Below are 18,518 nucleotides of genomic sequence, written 5' to 3'. Positions count from 1 at the left end.
CGCAATAATTGTAACCTCACGCAGCTGCAAGGTAAGAATAACAGAAAATTTTAATTTATCAGAGCGGCACTAATGGTGCCACTGTTCTGACTTTGCCAAAATATATCCTTCGCAAAACCAGCATAAGCACTAACTTTTAGTGAGCTCGCTCTCTTAGTTCTCTTCATGACGGCTCACCGCCATCAAGGACAGACGTCTTCGACTGTCCTTGTGGCCGCTGCAACTACCCACAAGGACATAAATAGGGAACGCACTCCAAGACTCACCAGACTGGGCGAGAACATCGGCAGTGAGGCTGGCCGCCAGCTCTGCAGCAGCGGTAGCCATGGACCCGCCGTGAAGCTCAGCACCTGGCACGGCTGTTTCCTGCCGCCGCGCTCGTCCGCCACAAGAGCCGCCGTCTCGCGCGAGAGCGCCCCACGCAGCCACTCCCATCCAGGGCGGCAATATCTGCGGTGGCCGTAAGTGGCGCGACACTTCGGGGTCAGCCGCCTTCCTCCTCGAGTTTCAGGCGCTACAAATGTGCGCACACTCAGCGTTTCATTCCGGCCCGCGACGATGGAGCCCAAAAGGCCGCGAGTGTACACAAGGCCCTTGTACATTGACTAGCTCAACGGAGGATTGCTTGCACATTGAAGCTTATATGCTTACCCTACTGCATTAAAATTGATTAAGGCTTGCATTGGCGCTCGTAGTCATACCATGGTTAGAATACAGCGCTACGGAGTCTTTACGCACAAACAAGAAAGACACGATCACAAATACTCGCCGGCCAGAAAAAAATCATGAGCACACGCACAGGGGGCGTTATTAATATAGCCCACACAGGGCGCTAGTTGATAAAGTCGCACGTGTCGCTCATACTTCTCCCTACGAGCTTTAATTTTTTTTATTTTCCTGTCTTTTATGTCCTGCGGGCAGTTTTTTGCACATGCACGTTCCTGGTCACAATTTACCTCTCGCCGTGTTTGCTAATAAATCAGCTGATAGGAGCTTTTCCTCACCTGTGCTCGTGTTTATGTTGCGTGTCAGTCAACTTACCAGTGCTGTATTCTAATTACCCATTAAAATACCCCATACAGCCAATCTCCAAAAAACTATGAAACATACATCGAGAACACATTATGAGAAAATATTTTGATTGATTGATTTACTGATTTATTTTATATTTTGATTGAATGATTGATTGACTGGTTGATGGATTTTTCTATTTCTTCAAGTCACTATGGCGTTGCAGAGGGAGCAATAGGAGACCTAACGTTACCTTCATAAATGACATATCCAATGGCAACTGCTTAGAACGAAAGGAGCTTTACGATTTTGAACTAACCCTAACTTTTTGGAGTAGTCACGGCTCGGAGATTATACACTCGGCGAATATACAACTTTAGACCGGATAAGTGCTTTACATTGTACATATTAGGGAAAACGAAGCCCTAGAGATGTGCCATTCGGTGTAACCTACAGTTCTATTAGTATTGTTTACGACAAAATTAGCAAGAATGTTTCAAGGCCAGTCAGAAAATATGTGGATGCCTAAATACTTATATCATGTAGCCTGCTTTGATGTTTGTCTATCGATATTATCATACCAAGAATTCATGATGGACCGGCAGCCTCTAGAATCTGTTTAGGATTATCTTTATCTTGGGCAACTACTCAAAAAGTACCCAGTTCACGAGGAGGAAATGGACAGAAAAATAAAAGTGGGTTGCACCGCATACGGCAAGCGTTACCAGATCATGACACGCCGCTCACTGTTGTTGAAAAAAAAGTGTGCAATCATTGAATTCTACTGGTACTAACATACTAGGCCGGAATCTCAAGGCCAACAAGAAGCTTAGAACGACAGAAAGCTGAGCTAGTTTGTAAGGATTCATGATGCAAAAAAGAGGTGAGGCGTGCAGACAGGTGCACAACACGAACGCCGACTATCAACTGAAGGGAGCACTGCGGTGAAAAAATAAATAAGACACAAAATTCATCTGCGCAAGCTCAGGGGCCGTATTCTGTAGCGGTTCGCTTTGGAACCGGTTCGGTCTGGCTGTTACGTCTGGAGTACGTCACTCGGAGAAAGAGTGGAACGGGGCGGCGTGAGGGGAACCAATCAACGAGCGACGGTCTGACGGAAGATCACGTAATCATTTTTGTTTGTGCTTGGGGGATGGTATAGCAATTGAAGGATGTTGCTGGTTTGATAAAGAAAACATTGGTTTGTATAGAACACTTGCAAATATAATTTTCAGTAATAAATGTGAGCTTGCGGCGCAGACGGCTACTGGGAGTTGTAATTTTATTTGTGTTGTTTTCTTATTTAGTCGCTAGGTGGTGTGCCATACGTTCTGCAAACAACTTGCCTCGCTAGCTTTGTTTACGTTTTGGACTTGTTCGCGCGCCGAAACCGAAACGATGTCGTCGCGCAAGGACAGGCGGCTGCGTCCTCATGTTTCAACGAGGCAGCGCGAAATACTCGTTTCATTTGTCGAGGAGCACCCCGACCTAGCAAAGGCGTCGTGCGTGTTGGGCCAGCACAGCTGACGGCGGCTTTCTGTTGCGCCGTGGATGGGAATCTAACCCATCCTTTTTCTTTGCTCACAACCGTAATGGCCTTGGCGACGGCTGTAATGATCCGGTTGACCGAAGGCTGCGACAGTGCAATCGCTTCTTCATTCCCGACGCACTGTTGGAAGCTCCCGGTGGCAGAAAAACCGCCGCGCGCACAGCATTTTAATCGTAGTGTCGGCACCACGAAATCTTTGAGGTCCGAGATGTTCTTCCAGCACATCGCAACTACGCCGCACTATGTCTTTGGAGAGCCTAAAATGTCTTCGAAACTCTTCTTCAGCCATGCCGAACGCGTCGCGTCGTTTCCTCTCGTCGCGTCGTTGTGTTTCGGCACTCGCCAGCAACACAACCAAAGGAGCCGCCATTGCCGTCTCTGTCTCGTCTCGTCTAGGTGCCGGCTCGTCAGCTGGCGCGAGACTAGCCGGCAGCCACGGTTACCCTAGCAACCCTCGACACCATGCTCTCCACCGCACGCGACCCTCGAGCGAACCACTTCTCCGCGGTTCCTCTCGTAGCAGGGAACCGGTTCCTTTCCAGATAGTTGACAACCCGTATGACGTCAACAAAATTTGTCGTCCCGCCCACCAGAGATGACGACAACGAAGCGCCGACCAATGGCAACAGCCAGACCGAACCGGTTCCAAAGCGAACCGCTACAGAATACGGCCCCAGGAACGGTATTACCACGTGTCAGTCTGGTACATGTGCCGGTCTACGTGAGAGATAACTGTTAAGGCACTTAATGTACTCCTTATATAAAGTAATCGAAGGCTGTCACACGCACGCACTTCCACCATTATAGATACGCAATACCTCTACCATAAGACGCGTATCTTCATTCTTATGCCTGTACATCGCGCATTCATCTAACTCTAGCGTGCAGTTACAATCCTGGCAATGTAGGGAAAGATTAGAAGGCGATCCACTGGTTAACGACCTTTTATCTTCCATTAGCCTCTGATTGATACACCGTCCTGTTTTCCCTACGTAGAACTGGCCCCAGCCAAGCGGAATTCTATAAAGCACACCCATACGACAGTCAGTAAAACTGTTCTTCTTATTGTGCTTCACTGGATGAATATCTCTTATTTTTTTGCCTTTTACGTGCTCCTTCTTCCTCTGTACGACAGCGCATATCTTACCTAGCTTATTGGGAGCAGTGAAGCAATATTAACATCATATCTACTTGCAACTTTTTTGAGCCTATGCAACACTGAATGAACGTACGGAATAGCCACTACTCTCTTTTTGCTATTACTGCTTTCTGTAATAACGTCCGTCCCCCTCGAAATCATCTTCTTTAGGTGCTCAGCCACAGTGGCCACTGCTAAACAAGGTTAACCTGCTTCTAATAGGCGCCGGACCTGCGTATTAAAACTGGCGCTCATTTTGTGCATGCAGGATCTAGTGAGAGACAACTTAAGGCACGACATGGCAATTCCGTTTTTTACTACCTTAGGATGCTCGGATTGAAAGTTTAGCAACGGCTTCGAAGATCTTGGGGAGTACGGCCAACAAGCGTGATTTTGTACGAATACAAAGGAAATGTCAAGAAACTGAATTACGCGTCGCTGAGCAAATTCCATGGGAAACTTTATTCCTCCTCCGTAAAGTTTAAATTACTCACTTACTGAGGTAGCAGCGCATTCGAATTCTTCCCTATTGCAGAAAATCAGGTAATCATCAGCGTAACTAAATATCTTAATAACGCTATCACCTAAGGCTTTCTCTAAGCAGCTGTCAACCTTATTCAGGTAAATATTGCTAAGAATAGGGGAACCGTTGAGCCAGTTTGAGCCTTATTTCTGCAGAAAAACGCCATCTCTCCACCCGGTCAGCGTCGACTTCAAGTACATTGAAATAATTTCTACAAAAGCTCCCGGGGAAACACCGCATCTGTCAATAAAAGGCGACTCTTACACTTGTTCTTTAATGCACTCATTTACGGAATTTAGCAACCCGTCATGCGGCAAGGAATAATACAGGTCTTCGATATCCATACTAAAAGCTGTACAATCACCAGGATTTTCCTCTCTCAAATACTGAACTAGTGCCTGAGAATAGCGCAAGCAAAAAGGGTCTGAAAAACTAGTGAAGCTAAGCAGTTCTGTAGGTAACTAGTGACACAGACCTGCCACGTCCCTTTCTCTGACACTATGGCACGAAAAGGAATTTCTTGCTTGTGGGTCTTCGCCGAGAAAAACAGTTCTAAGGTAAAGGATTTTGCTTTCTTTACATTAGAGACAACCTTATCAAGATTATGTCTTCACAGGATAGGGTTGGCTACGTAGAACTGGCCAGTTTTACGTAGGGCAAACAAGACGGTGTATCAATCAGAGGCTAATGGAACATGAAAGGTCGTTAACCGGTGGATCGCGTTCTCTTTCCCTATACATTGACAAGATTGTAACTACGCGCCAGAGTTAGATGAATGCGCGATATTGTACAGGGATAAGAATGAAGATACGCGTATTATGGTAAAAGCATGGCATATCTATAATGGTGGAAGTGTATGCGTGAGTCAGCCTTCGATTACTTTATATAAGGAAGAGATTAAGTGCCTTAACAGTTATCTCTCACGTAGACCGGCACGTGTACCCAACTGACACGTGGTGTCACCATTCCTGAGCTTGCGCATGTGAGTTTTGTGCCTTCTTTCTTTTTTTCGCCTCAGTGCTCCATTCAGTTGATTGTCGGCGTTCCTTTTGTCCTCTTCTCTAGTCTTGTGTCCTGTCTGCACACCTCACTTCTTTTTCGCATATCTATCTATCTATCTATCTATCTATCTATCTATCTATCTATCTATCTATCTATCTATCTATCTATCTATCTATCTATCTATCTATCTATCTAATATCCCTTTAAACAGACCGCGTGGTGCAAACTGCCTATGAGCTTGGTCCACAAGGTATGTGCTCGTCGTCGTGACGACGTGGTTATTCCATCATCCGTCTCTGGTCATGCCGTCGCTGTCATGTAGTCGTCATGCCATCGTAGTCACGCAGTCACCGTGGGGGCGTCGTGGTCATCCCAATGCCGTGACTTCATCATTCCACTATGGTCATGCCGTAATCGTCACGCCATCATGGTCACAGTATCCGTGATACGAAGTCGTCATCCCATTGCCAAACTGTTCATCTTCATCGCCTCGCCATTTCATAGTCGTCATGCATTGGGGTGCAGCCGTGGTGTAGAGGTAGAACACCCACCTCGCGTGCAAGAGGTCCGTGGTTCAAATCCCGGTGCCGGCACTTTTCCACCGGTTTAAAAAAAAAATCCGCGTGTTGATAAAATTGCATAAACAGGCATGGAGTGCGGCCTGATCCCGGTGACCAGAACCGGCAACGCACTCCCTCACCAGAGAAGGATTGGCCAGCCTGGTGCAGTACTTGGCCACAACCTCCTATAAGAACAACACAATCAAACCCCGGCCCTCAGTCCCCAGCAGCTGTGAAGCAACTGACCACGGCGGCGGTCAGACCTGCGACGCAGCAGAGGGTGCTAAGAATCACTGGCTCCGGACAGGCCGCCATTGGAATATGAACCTTGCAACGTTTAACGCTAGAACGCTATCTAGTGACGCGAGTCTAGCAGTGCTGTTGGAGGAATTAGAACGCAGCAAATGGGATATAATAGGGCTCAGTGAAGTTAGGAGGCCAAAAGAAACATATACAGTGCTAAAAAGCGGGCACGTCCTGTGCTACCGGGGCTTAGCGGAGAGAAGAGAACTAGGAGTCGGATTCCTGATTAATAAGCATATAGCTGGTAACATACAGTAATTCTATAGCATTAACGAGAGGGTGGCAGGTCTTGTTGTGAAACTTAATAGGGGGTACAAAATGAAGATTGTACAGGTCTACGCCCCTACATCCAGTCATGATGATCAGGAAGTCGAAAGCTTCTATGAAGAAGTGGAATCGGCGATGGGTAGAGTGAAAACTAAATACACCATACTAATGGGCGACTTTAATGCCAAGGTAGGCAAGAAGCAGGCTGGAGACAAGGCAGTAGGGGAATATGGCATAGGCACTAGGAATATCAGGGGAGAGTTATTAGTAGAGTTTGCGGAACAGAATAATATGAGGATAATGAATACCTTCTTCTGCAAGCGGGATAGCCGAAAGTGGACGTGGATGAGCCAGAACGGCGAGACTACAAATGAAATAGACTTCATACTCTGCGCTAACCCTGGTATCATGCAAGATGTGGACGTGCTCGGCAAGGTGCGCTGCAGTGACCACAGGATGGCAAGAACTCGAATTAGCCTAAACCTGAGGAGGGAACGGAAGAAACTGGTACATAAGAAGCCGATCAATGAGTTAGCGGTAAGAGGGAAAATAGAGGGATTCCAGATCAAGCTACAGAACAGGTATTCGGCTTTAACTCGGGAAGAGGACCTTAGTGTTGAAGCAATGAACGACAATCTTGTGGGCATGGCATGGCATGGCATGGGCATGGCATGTGCAATGGAAGTCGGTGGGAACTCCGTTAGGCAGGATACCAGTAAACTATCGCAGGAGACGAAAGATCTGATCAAGAAACGCCAATGTATGAAAACCTCTAACCCTACAGCTAGAATAGAACTGGCAGAACTTTGGAAGTTAATCAACAAGCGTAAGACAGCTGACATAAGTATAATATGGATAGAATTGAACACGCTCTCAGGAATGGAGGCAGCCTAAAAACAGTGAAGAAGAAACTAGGAATTGGCAAGAATCAGATGTATGCGTTAAGAGACAAAGCCGGCAATATCATTACTAATATGGATGAGATAGTTCAAGTGGCTGAAGAGTTCTACAGAGATTTATATAGTACCAGTGGCACCCACAATGATAATGGAAGAGAGAGTATTCTAGAGGAATTCGAAATCCCACAGGTAACGCCGGAAGAAGTAAAGAAAGCCTTGGAAGCTATGCAAAGGGGGAAGGCAGCTGGGGAGGATCAGGTAACAGCAGATTTGTTGAAGGATGGTGGGCAGATTGTGCTAGAGAAACTGGCCACCCTGTATACGCAATGCCTCATGACGTCGAGCGTACCGGAATCTTGGAAAAACGCTAACATAATCCTAATCCATAAGAAAGGGGACGCCAAAGACTTGAAAAATTATAGACCGATCAGCTTACTGTCCGTTGCCTACAAACTATTTACTAAGGTAATCGCAAATACAATCAGGAACACCTTAGACTTCTGTCAAGCAAAGGACCAGGCAGGTTTCCGTAAAGGCTACTCAACAATAGATCATATTCACACTATCAATCAGGTGATAGAGAAATGTGCGGAATATAACCAACCCTTATATATAGCTTTCATTGATTACGAGAAAGCGTTTGATTCTGTCGAAACCTCAGCAGTCATGGAGGCATTATGGAACCAGGGTGTAGATGAGGCGTATGTAAAAATACTGAAAGATATCTATAGCGGCTCCACAGCCACCATAGTCCTCCATAAAAAAAGCAACAAAATCCCTATAAAGAAAGGCGTCAGGCAGGGAGATACGATCTCTCCAATGCTATTCACAGCGTGTTTACAGGAGATATTCAGAGACCTGGATTGGGAAGAATTGGGGATAAAAGTTAATGGAGAATACCTTAGTAACTTGCGATTCGCTGATGATATTGCCTTGCTTAGTAACTCAGGGGACCAATTGCAATGCATACTCAATGACCTGGAGAGGCAAAGCAGAAGAGTGGGTCTAAAAATTAATCTGCAGAAAACTAAAGTAATGTTTAACAGTCTCGGAAGAGAACAGCAATTTACAGTTGGTAGCGAGGCACTGGAAGTAGTAAGGGAATACATCCACTTAGGGCAGGTAGTGACGGCGGATCCGGATCATGAGACGGAAATAATCAGAAGAATAAGAATGGGCTGGGGTGCCTTTGGCAGGCATTCTCAGATCATGAACAGCAGGTTGCCATTATCCCTCAAGAGAAAAGTGTATAATAGCTGTGTCTTACCAGTACTCACCTACGGGGCAGAAACCTGGAGGCTTACGAAAAGCGTTCTACTCAAATTGAGGACGACGCAACGAGCTATGGAAAGAAGAATGATAGGTCTAACGTTAAGGGATAAGAAAAGAGCAGATTGGGTGAGGGAACAAACGCGAGTTACTGACATCTTAGTTGAAATCAAGAAAAAGAAATGGGCATGGGCAGGACATGTAATGAGGAGGGAAGACAACCGATGGTCATTAAGGGTCACGGACTGGATTCCAAGGGAAGGGAAGCGTAGCAGGGGGCGGCAGAAAGTTAGGTGGGCGGATGAGATTAAGAAGTTTGCAGGGACGGCATGGCCACAATTAGTACATGACCGGGGTTGTTGGAGAAATATGGGAGAGGCCTTTGCCCTGCAGTGGGCGTAACCAGGCTGATGATGATGATGATGATGGTGATGATGATGATGATGGTGATTGTGATGATGATGATGATGATGATGATACATTGGTTGTTTCTTGGGCGTCGTCATTTTAATTTCGTCATCCGACTCTCGTCATGCCGTCATCGTCTGGTCATTGTTGTCACACAGTCGTGATCCTATCAGTGTCGTCAGGGTGTTGTTTTACCATCATCGTCACTTCATCAACGCAATCGCAATACCTTCATCTTTCCACCGACGTCGTTCCTTCATCGTTTTGTCCTAATCATGCTGCAGCCATTCAGTTGTGCTTATGCCACTGTTGTCATGACAATCGTTGTCATTGCGTTATCGTCCGATAGTCGCTGACATGCATCTATTGTGCCTCGTCGCCGTGTCATCGCGGTCTCCCCATTTTCTTCGTTGTAGCTTTGTCATCCGGCTGTCGTCATACTGTAGACGTCACCCCATTGTCGTCATCCGATTGTCATTGTTGTTATACCATCATCATCATTTGAAAAACCGAATCGTCAGCTCATCGTGTCATCGCCGTACTCCCACCTTAGTAATTCGATCGACGCCTTTCTTTTTCCGGCATTCAATCATCATCGTACAGCCGTCGTCATGGCGTCATGTTCGTGGGCTATCGTGGTATACGAGTGCCGCAGCAAAGTGGGCCGATACCAGAAACAGTGTAAAGCGAACGTAGCCGAACCAAGAAAAATTTCATACTGACCACTACAGAGTTTAGCAAAATATAAGTTCGGCAGTAAAGTGTGTAGCTACACTGCTTGAATCCTAACCGCATTTCCGTCGACAGGCACCCCAAGATGGGTTCTGCCGTAACTAACGCTATGCCAGCGTGTGCGTAGAGAGGACATGTCTTCCCAACGTATTTATTGACCTTTTTGCCTCGCCTCCGGCAACTTTGTTGCAAATAAAAGTCAATTCAGTTCATTATGCAATCAGATTTTTTGGTAATTGCTGTCCCAGAGCTCAGCACAGCTGATAATAGTCAGTGTGCTTAGATGGAGCATCACCTGTTGTTACATCGCCTGCCGTTTCTTTGTTTGATAAGTAAGAAGATAGAACAACATTCGCATTTTGCACAATCATCAGCAGCAGCATGCACAGTTCTACTTCGTGCTTTAACGTTTACCTAAAGTTACGCGCACTTTAACCACTCATGTACACATTCTTTGCGGTTCCCATGCAGGCCAGTTTACTGCCGCCTAGAAATGAACGGTCCACAGGTCGAGGCGCTGAATATAAACGTGTGTATGTCCGTAGAAAAAGCCCCAACCTAATTAGTGCATGACCTGCACTAATTGGAATCATGAACAAAGCGATCATGGAACAATATAAACAAAGACGTAGCAGAATAAGCCACTCAACCATTGTAAGATTGGTGCCTTGCTCGTGCCAATTATAAAGGCGACCCAAAAAAAATAACCGATTGCGCAACATAGTTACGTTGACCTGCCGTACTATTGAGGAGTGGCAATATAGTGCTAGAACTGTAATGTATATTCATGCGTTATAACAAGAAAAGGAGGAATAGGAATGAGGTCATTCGGCAGAAGTTGAAAATATTTCTATCTGGGTATTGTAAATTTGCGGCGACCCCGGCACTAGAGGCTAGCCGAGAACTTAAGTACTCTTCCGAAAACATTTATTAAGCACAAATGGAAGACATCGTATCGGGTATGATTAGCTAGTACCCCGCATCTGTATCAAGACTCAATTTTATAGCATTTTTTGCCACCCTAGCCGCTTTCAGATTCAACGCATTCCTTTGTCTTTATTAGCAACCATGGATCTATAAAAATTTCTCAAGTGTAGGGGTTTGTTCATTCCGCAATTGCTGGCCCAAGTAGGCTAAGATTTATTTATTTATTTACAGTACCCTCAGGGCCCAGAAGGGCGTTACAGAGGGGGTCAGTACAATAATAGTAATCATAACAAAAAAATACATGTTCAAACAATTATTAGTATTAAGGTGATGAACTCAAAACATAATCATTTATTGCAGTCTTGAAAGACGATGCCTCCTCGATGCAGGCGATGGAGGGAGGAAGGCACTCGGCACTGGTTTTCGGCAGAAATTAGTCAGAGAAAACATTTGTGCGACAGAAAGGAATGAACACTTTAAACCGATGATCAAGACGCGACGACATGTACGAAGGCTCTGAAATTAAGTCTTGTTTAAGCGAGCTGTTTTGGTAAAAGATTTTTTGAAAAAGGCAGAGACGGGAAATTTTCCTTCGAATGTGCAAGTTAATAAGGCCAAGGTTTGACTTCATTAAAGAAACGCTAGATGTGCGGGTAATTAGAAAGGATGAAACGAGCTGACCTGTTCTGAACTGACTCAATGGTATCTGCTAGTGTTTTTTGACCAGGGTCCCAGACAAATGGCGCGTACTCTAGCTTCGGTCTAGTTAGTGTTTTGTAGAGCAGTAACTTCAAATGGGGTGGAGCTTTTGAGAAATTCCTGCGAATGTAGCCAAGAGATCTGTTTGCAGTGTTCGTGATATATTCGATGTGCGCATGCCACAAAAGATTACTGTTTAGCTGGATTCCAAGATATTTATAGGAAGTCACGTTCTCCAGGTTGGTTTCATTGATAATATAGCCGAAAGGAGTTGGTGAGTTCGAGCGACGTGAGAAAGACATAATTTTGCATTTAGTCGGATTTAAGAACATCAGCCATTGTGAGCACCACCTTTAAATGTTATCTAAAGCTTTCTGAAGCATAAAGTTATCATGCTGATTAGTTATTTCAGGGTATAGAACGCAATCGTCAGCGAAAAGTTTAATAGAACTAACTACGGCAGGTAAGTCATTTATATAAATTAGAAATAATAACGGTCCCAACACGGAGCCTTGAGGAACACCTGATTCCACGGCGCAGTGCGGGGATGCGGAATCGTTAGCTGTTACAAACTGGGTACGGTTGTTGAGAAAACATTCTATCCATTTCAGAATATTAGGGTCAATATTAAGAGTACTAAGTTTAAGCAGTAAGTGATGAGACACCTTGTCAAACGCTTTCGCAAAATCTAGAAAGATACAGTCAATGACTTGGCCTTTGTCTAAAAAGCAAGAAATGTTTTGTATAAACGATATTAGTTGTGTTTCGCAGGAGTAGTTTTGGCGATACCCATGCTGAGATGAGGTGATTGTTAAAGCCACGAACAAATGATAGACAATAGAAGAAAATGTTGGTAAAATTTGAGGATGCAATGAACTATCGCGGGCATTTGAAATACCAAAAACGGATTGCGTCCCAGGCGGTACAATGGGCATGGTGTAATGGGTGCTTCAGGCAGAATATACAGCTCCCACGTTGATATGATGGGCCACCACTTTTTGAGCGACACAAGTTGCTCTCGCCACGCCAGACCAGCGCGAGTCTTTATTTCTTTATTGCACACACACACACATACACACACACACACACACACACATTTCATTACACAAGATGCGCACAACTTGTATGGTCCCATAGCCAATGGCGAGTACGAGGCCCATTTAGACATAGGCATAAGAGAAACTGGTGTAAAGTAATGCTAGTAATGAGTCCAGTAATAAGTATAGTCGCACTGAGTAACAATGAATACAGGAAAATACAGCACTTCGCAATGAACACAAGAATAACTGAATAATAGTAGTAGGTAAATTTGCAAATGAAAACTTATTTTATGAGTACTAATATTAGTCTTTTCGGTAAGTTAACAATAAGAACAGGAAAATTACAGTTCACAATAAATAGAAGAGAAACCTAATGAAACAATTGTTGTACATGGTTTAACAAAACAAGAACGCAAATATCTATCAGTCCATGAAGGAGAAATAATTACTTCGAAATAATAATTTTTTCATTGCACTCAGCAAGTTCTCCGAGTTTTCGTGCATAAAACGGAATATCATTCCAGACTTTCGCTAAAGCATAGTGTACCAATCGCTTGCCAGAGGTGTTTTATTGGAAGCATATTTAGTTTAACAAAGGTTTGGCTCTTAGGCGTTGTGGTGTGCAGAGTACCGAAATAGGGAATAGCTCGTTGGGCATCTCATAACATTGTGAATACGTGTGGCTAATCTTATTTGTCATACGAAATCAAAAGACAAGCTTTCAAGCATAGAAAGCAGGGGTTTGCTTGGTTCATAGTATCGCGAGAAAGTTAACTTTCGTACAGCTCGTTTTTGCAACCATCGTACTGGTTCAAGCTAGGAATTGTATGTCAAACCGCACGATTCTACATGGTACAAAAGATGACACTTCACTAGAGTCAAGTACAAAATGCGAAGTATTGAAACGTCAAAATATTCACGACCTTGAGTAGCTCGTTGAAAAGTGCCGAGTCAAACTGCCGACCGCGATCTGTGATTATTGTGGATGTGCAGCCGAACCTTGCGATCCACGTAGACACGAAAGCTGCTGCCACAGTGGGCGCTGAGATGTCAGATATAGGTGTAGCTTCTGGCCACCGTGTATAACGGTCGATGCATGTCAGTATGTAGCAGTAAACTTTCGAAGGTGGGAGAGGGCCGATGAGGTCCAGGTGTATGGTGTCAAAACGAACATCCGGTGGAAGAAAAGACTTGGCAGGCGAAATGGGGTGACGCTGGATCTTCGAACGTTGACACGACAAACAGCAGCGAACCCAATCGCGAACTTGGGCGTTTAGCCGAGGCCAAACGAAACGACCGGAAAGAAGCTTCTGTGTCGCGCGTATGCCAGGGTGCGACAGGTTGTGCACGGTTTCGAATAGACGTCTGCGAAGGGATGCCGGAATGTATGGTCTAGGTGTGTCGTTAGAAGTGTCGAAATGCTTAAATGGCGAAAAATGGCGAAAATGCTTGATAGCCAGGTAAACAGCGAGTAATTCACGGCCGAAAACGCTGTAGCGGGACTGCGCAGGCTTCAGTTTCTTGGAGAAAAAAAGCGAGTGGATGCCATGCATTGTCGATGAATTGCTGCAGAACGGCACCAACGGCGGTGTTTGAAGCATCGGTCATGATGTCAGTGGGTGCGTCTGGCTTTCGGTGTCTAAGCAGCGTGGCGTCGGCGAGGGCACACTTGGCTCGTGTGAAAGCGTCGGTGGCCTCTTCAGTCCACTGAAGCACTTGTTTGCGTTTGTTTATCAGGAGAGCGTCTAGCGGAGCCATAAGTCGTGCGCACTCGGGAATGAATCGGCGGTAGAAATTGACGAATCCGATAAATTGGCGAAGCTTGGTGAGTGTGGTCAGTTGGGGAAGGTTTTCGATGACGCGTATCTTGGACGGCAGAGGTCGAATGCCGTTAGCGTCGACGATATGACCGAAGAACTCGAGTTCGGGTTTACCGTATTCACTCTTGGCGGTGTTGATGACAATTCCTATTGTCATCAACATGACAAAACAAAATCCGCAAGTGGTGAAGATGTTCGTCTGCCGAAGAGCTTGCGACGAGAAGGTCGTCAATGTATGCAAAAACGAAAGGCAAACCTCGGGTGACGGAATCGATAAAACGCTGAAAGGATTGGCCCACGTTCCGTAAACCGAAAGGCATGCGGAGAAATTCGAAAAGGCCGAAGGGTGTGGTGATGGCGGTCTTTGGAATGCCTTCTTCAGCGACCGGTAGTTGATGGTAGGCGCGAACGAGATCGATCTTAGAAAAGATCGTCGCACCGTGCAACGCCACCGTGAAGTCCTGAATGTTCGGCAGAGGGTAGCGATCAGGAACTGTGACGTTGTTTAGTGCCCGGTAATCGCCGCATGGGCGCCAGTCTCCCGTCTTCTTAGGCACCATGTGAAATGGTGATGCCCAGTTACTGCAGGAAGCGCGGATGATGCCAAGTTGCAGCATGTGTTCGAACTCCGCGCGAGCGATCTTGAGTTCCTCCGGGGACTATCGCCGGGGTCGGAAGTAGACCGGTGAGCCGGAGGTGACGATGTGATGGCACACATCGTGTTGTACCAGTTGCGTCCAGTACGGCAGGCACATCAAAGTGGGAAACTCGCGTAGGAGCGCGGCGAAAGGTTCGTCCAACATGGCAGGAATAGGCGCTATGGGCGATGTGCCTGATGATGCGACGCCGGGAACGGATAGCTAGGTCACGGAGTCGATGAGACGGCGTCGTTGGATGTCCACAAGGAGTCCGCAGTTATGCAAGAAGTCTGCTCCAATTACTGCATGACGGACGTCTGCAGCCAGGAAAATCCAGCGGAACGCTCGTCGAAGGCCAAGGTTTAGCATGATGGAGCGTGACGAGGAAACTGAAATCCTGGTGCCGTTGACGGCTTGCAAGAACGAGACAGGTGTCGCTTTTCGGTCGGAGTGTTGGGCGGGGATAATGCTGACGTCAGCACCTGTGTCGACTAAGAATCGTTGTCCTGTAACTCTGTCCGTCACGTAGAAAAGGCGACTTAATTATCTGTTGGGTCGGACCACTCGCCGCCGTTAGAGGTCGGCCGGCCTGTTTCCCTGCCAAGCGCAGGGACGCTGACAATGACGAGCGTCCTTTCCAAAACGGCGGTGGTAGTAGCAAACGCCAGGTGGTAGTGGTGGTAAACATTTATTGCTTGAGCCTTTTTACAACATTACTTGTGAGGGGGCTCAGGAGCGCGTAGGGTGTCCGGGAGTTTGTGGCCCTCGGCGACCCTCAGAGCCCAGTCCACCAGCCGTATTTGGTCGGCTGGGTTGGAGCTAGACACCGCGGTCTCCCATCCCTCGACGTCAGTGAGTTGCCACTCAGAGGGTGGCTGGAGCTCAGGGCATAAGAACATAATGTGATGGAAGTTAGCTCTAGGCGCGCCGCAGAGCGTACTTCCATCACAGCGCTGTTGATATAGGCCTGGATGAACCAGGGCGAGAAAAGCTGGAGAAAGAAAAGTTTGTGCCTGAAGCTTGCGCCAGGTACTTTGTTGGAATTTCGCTAAGGATTTATCTGGGGAAGGGTATCTCAACCGTATTTCGCGGTAGTGGAGGGTGATCTGGTGATATTCGACCAATCGGTCTCTGGCGTTATCCAGGTCATCGGACGGCGTGGCTCGGTTGACGGCTACTCGAGCGATAGAATGGGCCATCTCATTACCTGGATGGCCTGCGTGCGCGGTCACCCAGATGAGCTTAATTGGTCTGACGGGGGTCTGATGATTGAGAATTTTCAGTGCCGGTCCATGAACTCGGCCTTTCGAGTAGTTGCAGATTGCAGTTTTGGAATCACTAAGGATAACCTCGGCAGCGGTGGTTGAGATGGCCAGCGCTATGGCAGCCTCCTCCGCCTCTATGGACGTACGCGCGTGTATTGTGGCAGCTGTGATGTAACCAAGTTGATGGGACACTGCACTTACGGCATAGGCTGATTTCTGTGGGTAACTAGCGGCGTCGACACACACGGTGAGGTGGTCTTGTTGGTGTTGTTTGTAGAGGGCTTTTGCCCTGGTCTGCCTGCGTGCCTCGTGATGCACGGGGTGCATGTTTTTAGGCAGGGGAAGAATAGTGATGCAGTTTTGTATGTCCGATGGTAAAGGGCATGTCTGATGGGCCTTGGAAGTCGGTATTAGTCCTAGTTTGTCCAGGATGTACCGACCTGTGGTGGTAGAGGACAGCCTCTCAATTTGGGCTGTGCGATGGGCTTCCGTGAGCTCATCAAATGTGGTATGTACCCCCATGCGAAGGAGGCGCTCCTTTGGCGTGTGCCTGGGGAGGTTAAGTGCAGTCTTATACGCTTGACGTATAAGGGCATCCACTTTTTCCGTTTTCGTCCGGTTGAGATGTAGGTATGGGAGCGAGTATAGGACTCTGCTTATGACAAAAGCCTGCACTAACTTTCTCAAGTCATGCTCTCTCATCCTATTGTGTCTATTGGCTATCCGCTTAATCAGGCGCATAGTGTGGTGTACTGTGGTGGTGAGGTTGTTCAAGGTCGCCGTATGTCTGCCGTTGTTCTGCATGACCATGCCAAGCACTCATAGCTGTGTGACCTCTGGAATGGAATACGTCTTCATGTGGATACGGATGCTGGGGTTTGGAGTTGGGTCTGTGCGACTCTTCGGGGGGGGGGGGGGGGAGTGAAGAACAAGAAGTTCCGACTTGGTGGGGGAGCACGCGAGACCTATTGCCATAGCCCGCTCCACCACCACATCGGCCCCTGCTTGTAAGGTCGCCTCCATGTCGCCTATGCTGTCTGTAGTGGTCCACAAGGTAATATCATCTGCATACAGGGAGTGCGAGAGGTTGGGAATATTTGCCAGGTCTATGGCCATGGGAATGAGAGTAAGGTTGAAGAGGAGTGGCGAGAGCACTGACCCTTGCGGTGTGCCTCTGCTACCCAATTGAACCTTGTCTGTTGTCAATTCTCCCACAGTAAGGACCGCAGTCCTGGCCTGTAGGAAAGCTGTGACATAGGCGTGAGTTCTCCCGCGTACGTGTAGATCAGATAAGGCGTTCAGCACTGCGGTATGTTCCACATTGTCAAAAGCCTTGGTCAAGTCGAGTGCTAGTATGGCTCTTGTGCGTTTGGCATGCCGGGAGTGCAGGACTTCTTCAGAGAGCTGAAGCATGATGTCTTGCGTGGATAAATGCCCGCGGAAGCCAATAATTGTATGAGGGAAGAGATTATGTGTTTGCATATGCTGTTGGAGTCTTTCTAGTATGACATGTTCGAAGAGCTTACCTAGACATGAATTGAGTGAAATCGGACGTAGGTTTTTTAGATCTAGCGGCTTGCCTGGCTTGGGAATAAAGGTTATCTTTGCATGGGTCCACTGTGGTGGGAGGGTTCCTGCGGCCCAGTGCGAGTTAAAGAGTTGGGTTATCGCCTGTATCGACCTGTCATCAAGGTTTCGAAGGGCTTTGTTCGTGATGTTATCCTCCCCTGGAGCGGATGTGGTTCTGAGCTTATGTAAGGCTGCGCGGACTTCCCAGACAGTGATGTCTGCACCTAGTTCTAGATTGTCCTGGCCGGTGTGAGGAGGTAAGGGGACCCTTGTGCGGTCCGCCAGATATAGGGTTTGCAGAGAGTCCAGTAGTGCTTTGTCTTCCGCGGGGTTGCTGTGCAGCAGCCGCGAAAGACTCTTGCGCTGTTGGATCTTGTTATTTTCGGGGTTTAGCAGGCATCGCAGAAATGACCACGTGTCCTTTAGGACTAAATTCACACTCATGCGGTCGCAGAGCTGCCCCCACTGTTGGCGTGTTAGGTGTGTTGCGTGCTCTTCTATTTCCCTGACAAGGGCCGCGATTCGGTTTTTGAGTTTTCGATTGTGCTTTTTTGCTAGCCAGCGTTTCTGTAAACTGTTGTGTGCCTCCCACATGTGTAATAGCCTACTGTCTGCGAGTTCTGAGTCTGACGCGGTTGGTACCTGGGATGTGGCCATTGTGGTATCTGCCATTAGTTGCTGCACCCACGTGTCCAGGTTATCGATGGTTTCAGGTGCGGCTGCTCTAATCCTTCGAAACCTGTCCCAGTCAGTGATGGCGACTTGGCGGCGTTGTGCCTTGGAGAGCGTACGGGTAGGGATTTAGGTGCTAAGGATGAAGTGGTCACTGCCCAATGAGTTGAACGTATTGAGCTATGTACCATTGGGTATGTGCTTAGTGAGAGTAAGGTCCGGGTTTG

At 47.1% G+C, this 18,518-nt stretch overlaps 1 protein-coding gene across 3 annotated transcripts in view; it reads right to left on the bottom strand.

Moving 5' to 3' along the window:
• LOC135913374 (chitinase-3-like protein 2) overlaps window positions 1–18,518 on the bottom strand; it is a 303,766-nt gene that overhangs the window by 257,271 nt on the left and 27,977 nt on the right. For 2 of the 3 annotated variants that reach the window (XM_065445972.2, XM_070532609.1), the window contains exon 2: window positions 267–450. In XM_065445972.2, the coding sequence (XP_065302044.1) occupies window positions 267–435 (169 nt within the window). In that variant the 5' untranslated portion in view covers window positions 436–450. Of the gene's footprint in view, window positions 1–266; window positions 451–13,250; window positions 13,274–18,518 lie in introns of those variants that run through there. The other variant, XM_070532610.1, reaches the window with a different exon arrangement.

The sequence above is a fragment of the Dermacentor albipictus genome, chromosome 1 (genome assembly GCF_038994185.2).
Source record: "Dermacentor albipictus isolate Rhodes 1998 colony chromosome 1, USDA_Dalb.pri_finalv2, whole genome shotgun sequence".
NCBI classification, from domain to species: Eukaryota; Metazoa; Arthropoda; class Arachnida; order Ixodida; family Ixodidae; genus Dermacentor; species Dermacentor albipictus.
Note: the sequence above shows the minus strand (reverse complement) of the source record. Positions and strands in the feature narration are given on the sequence as shown.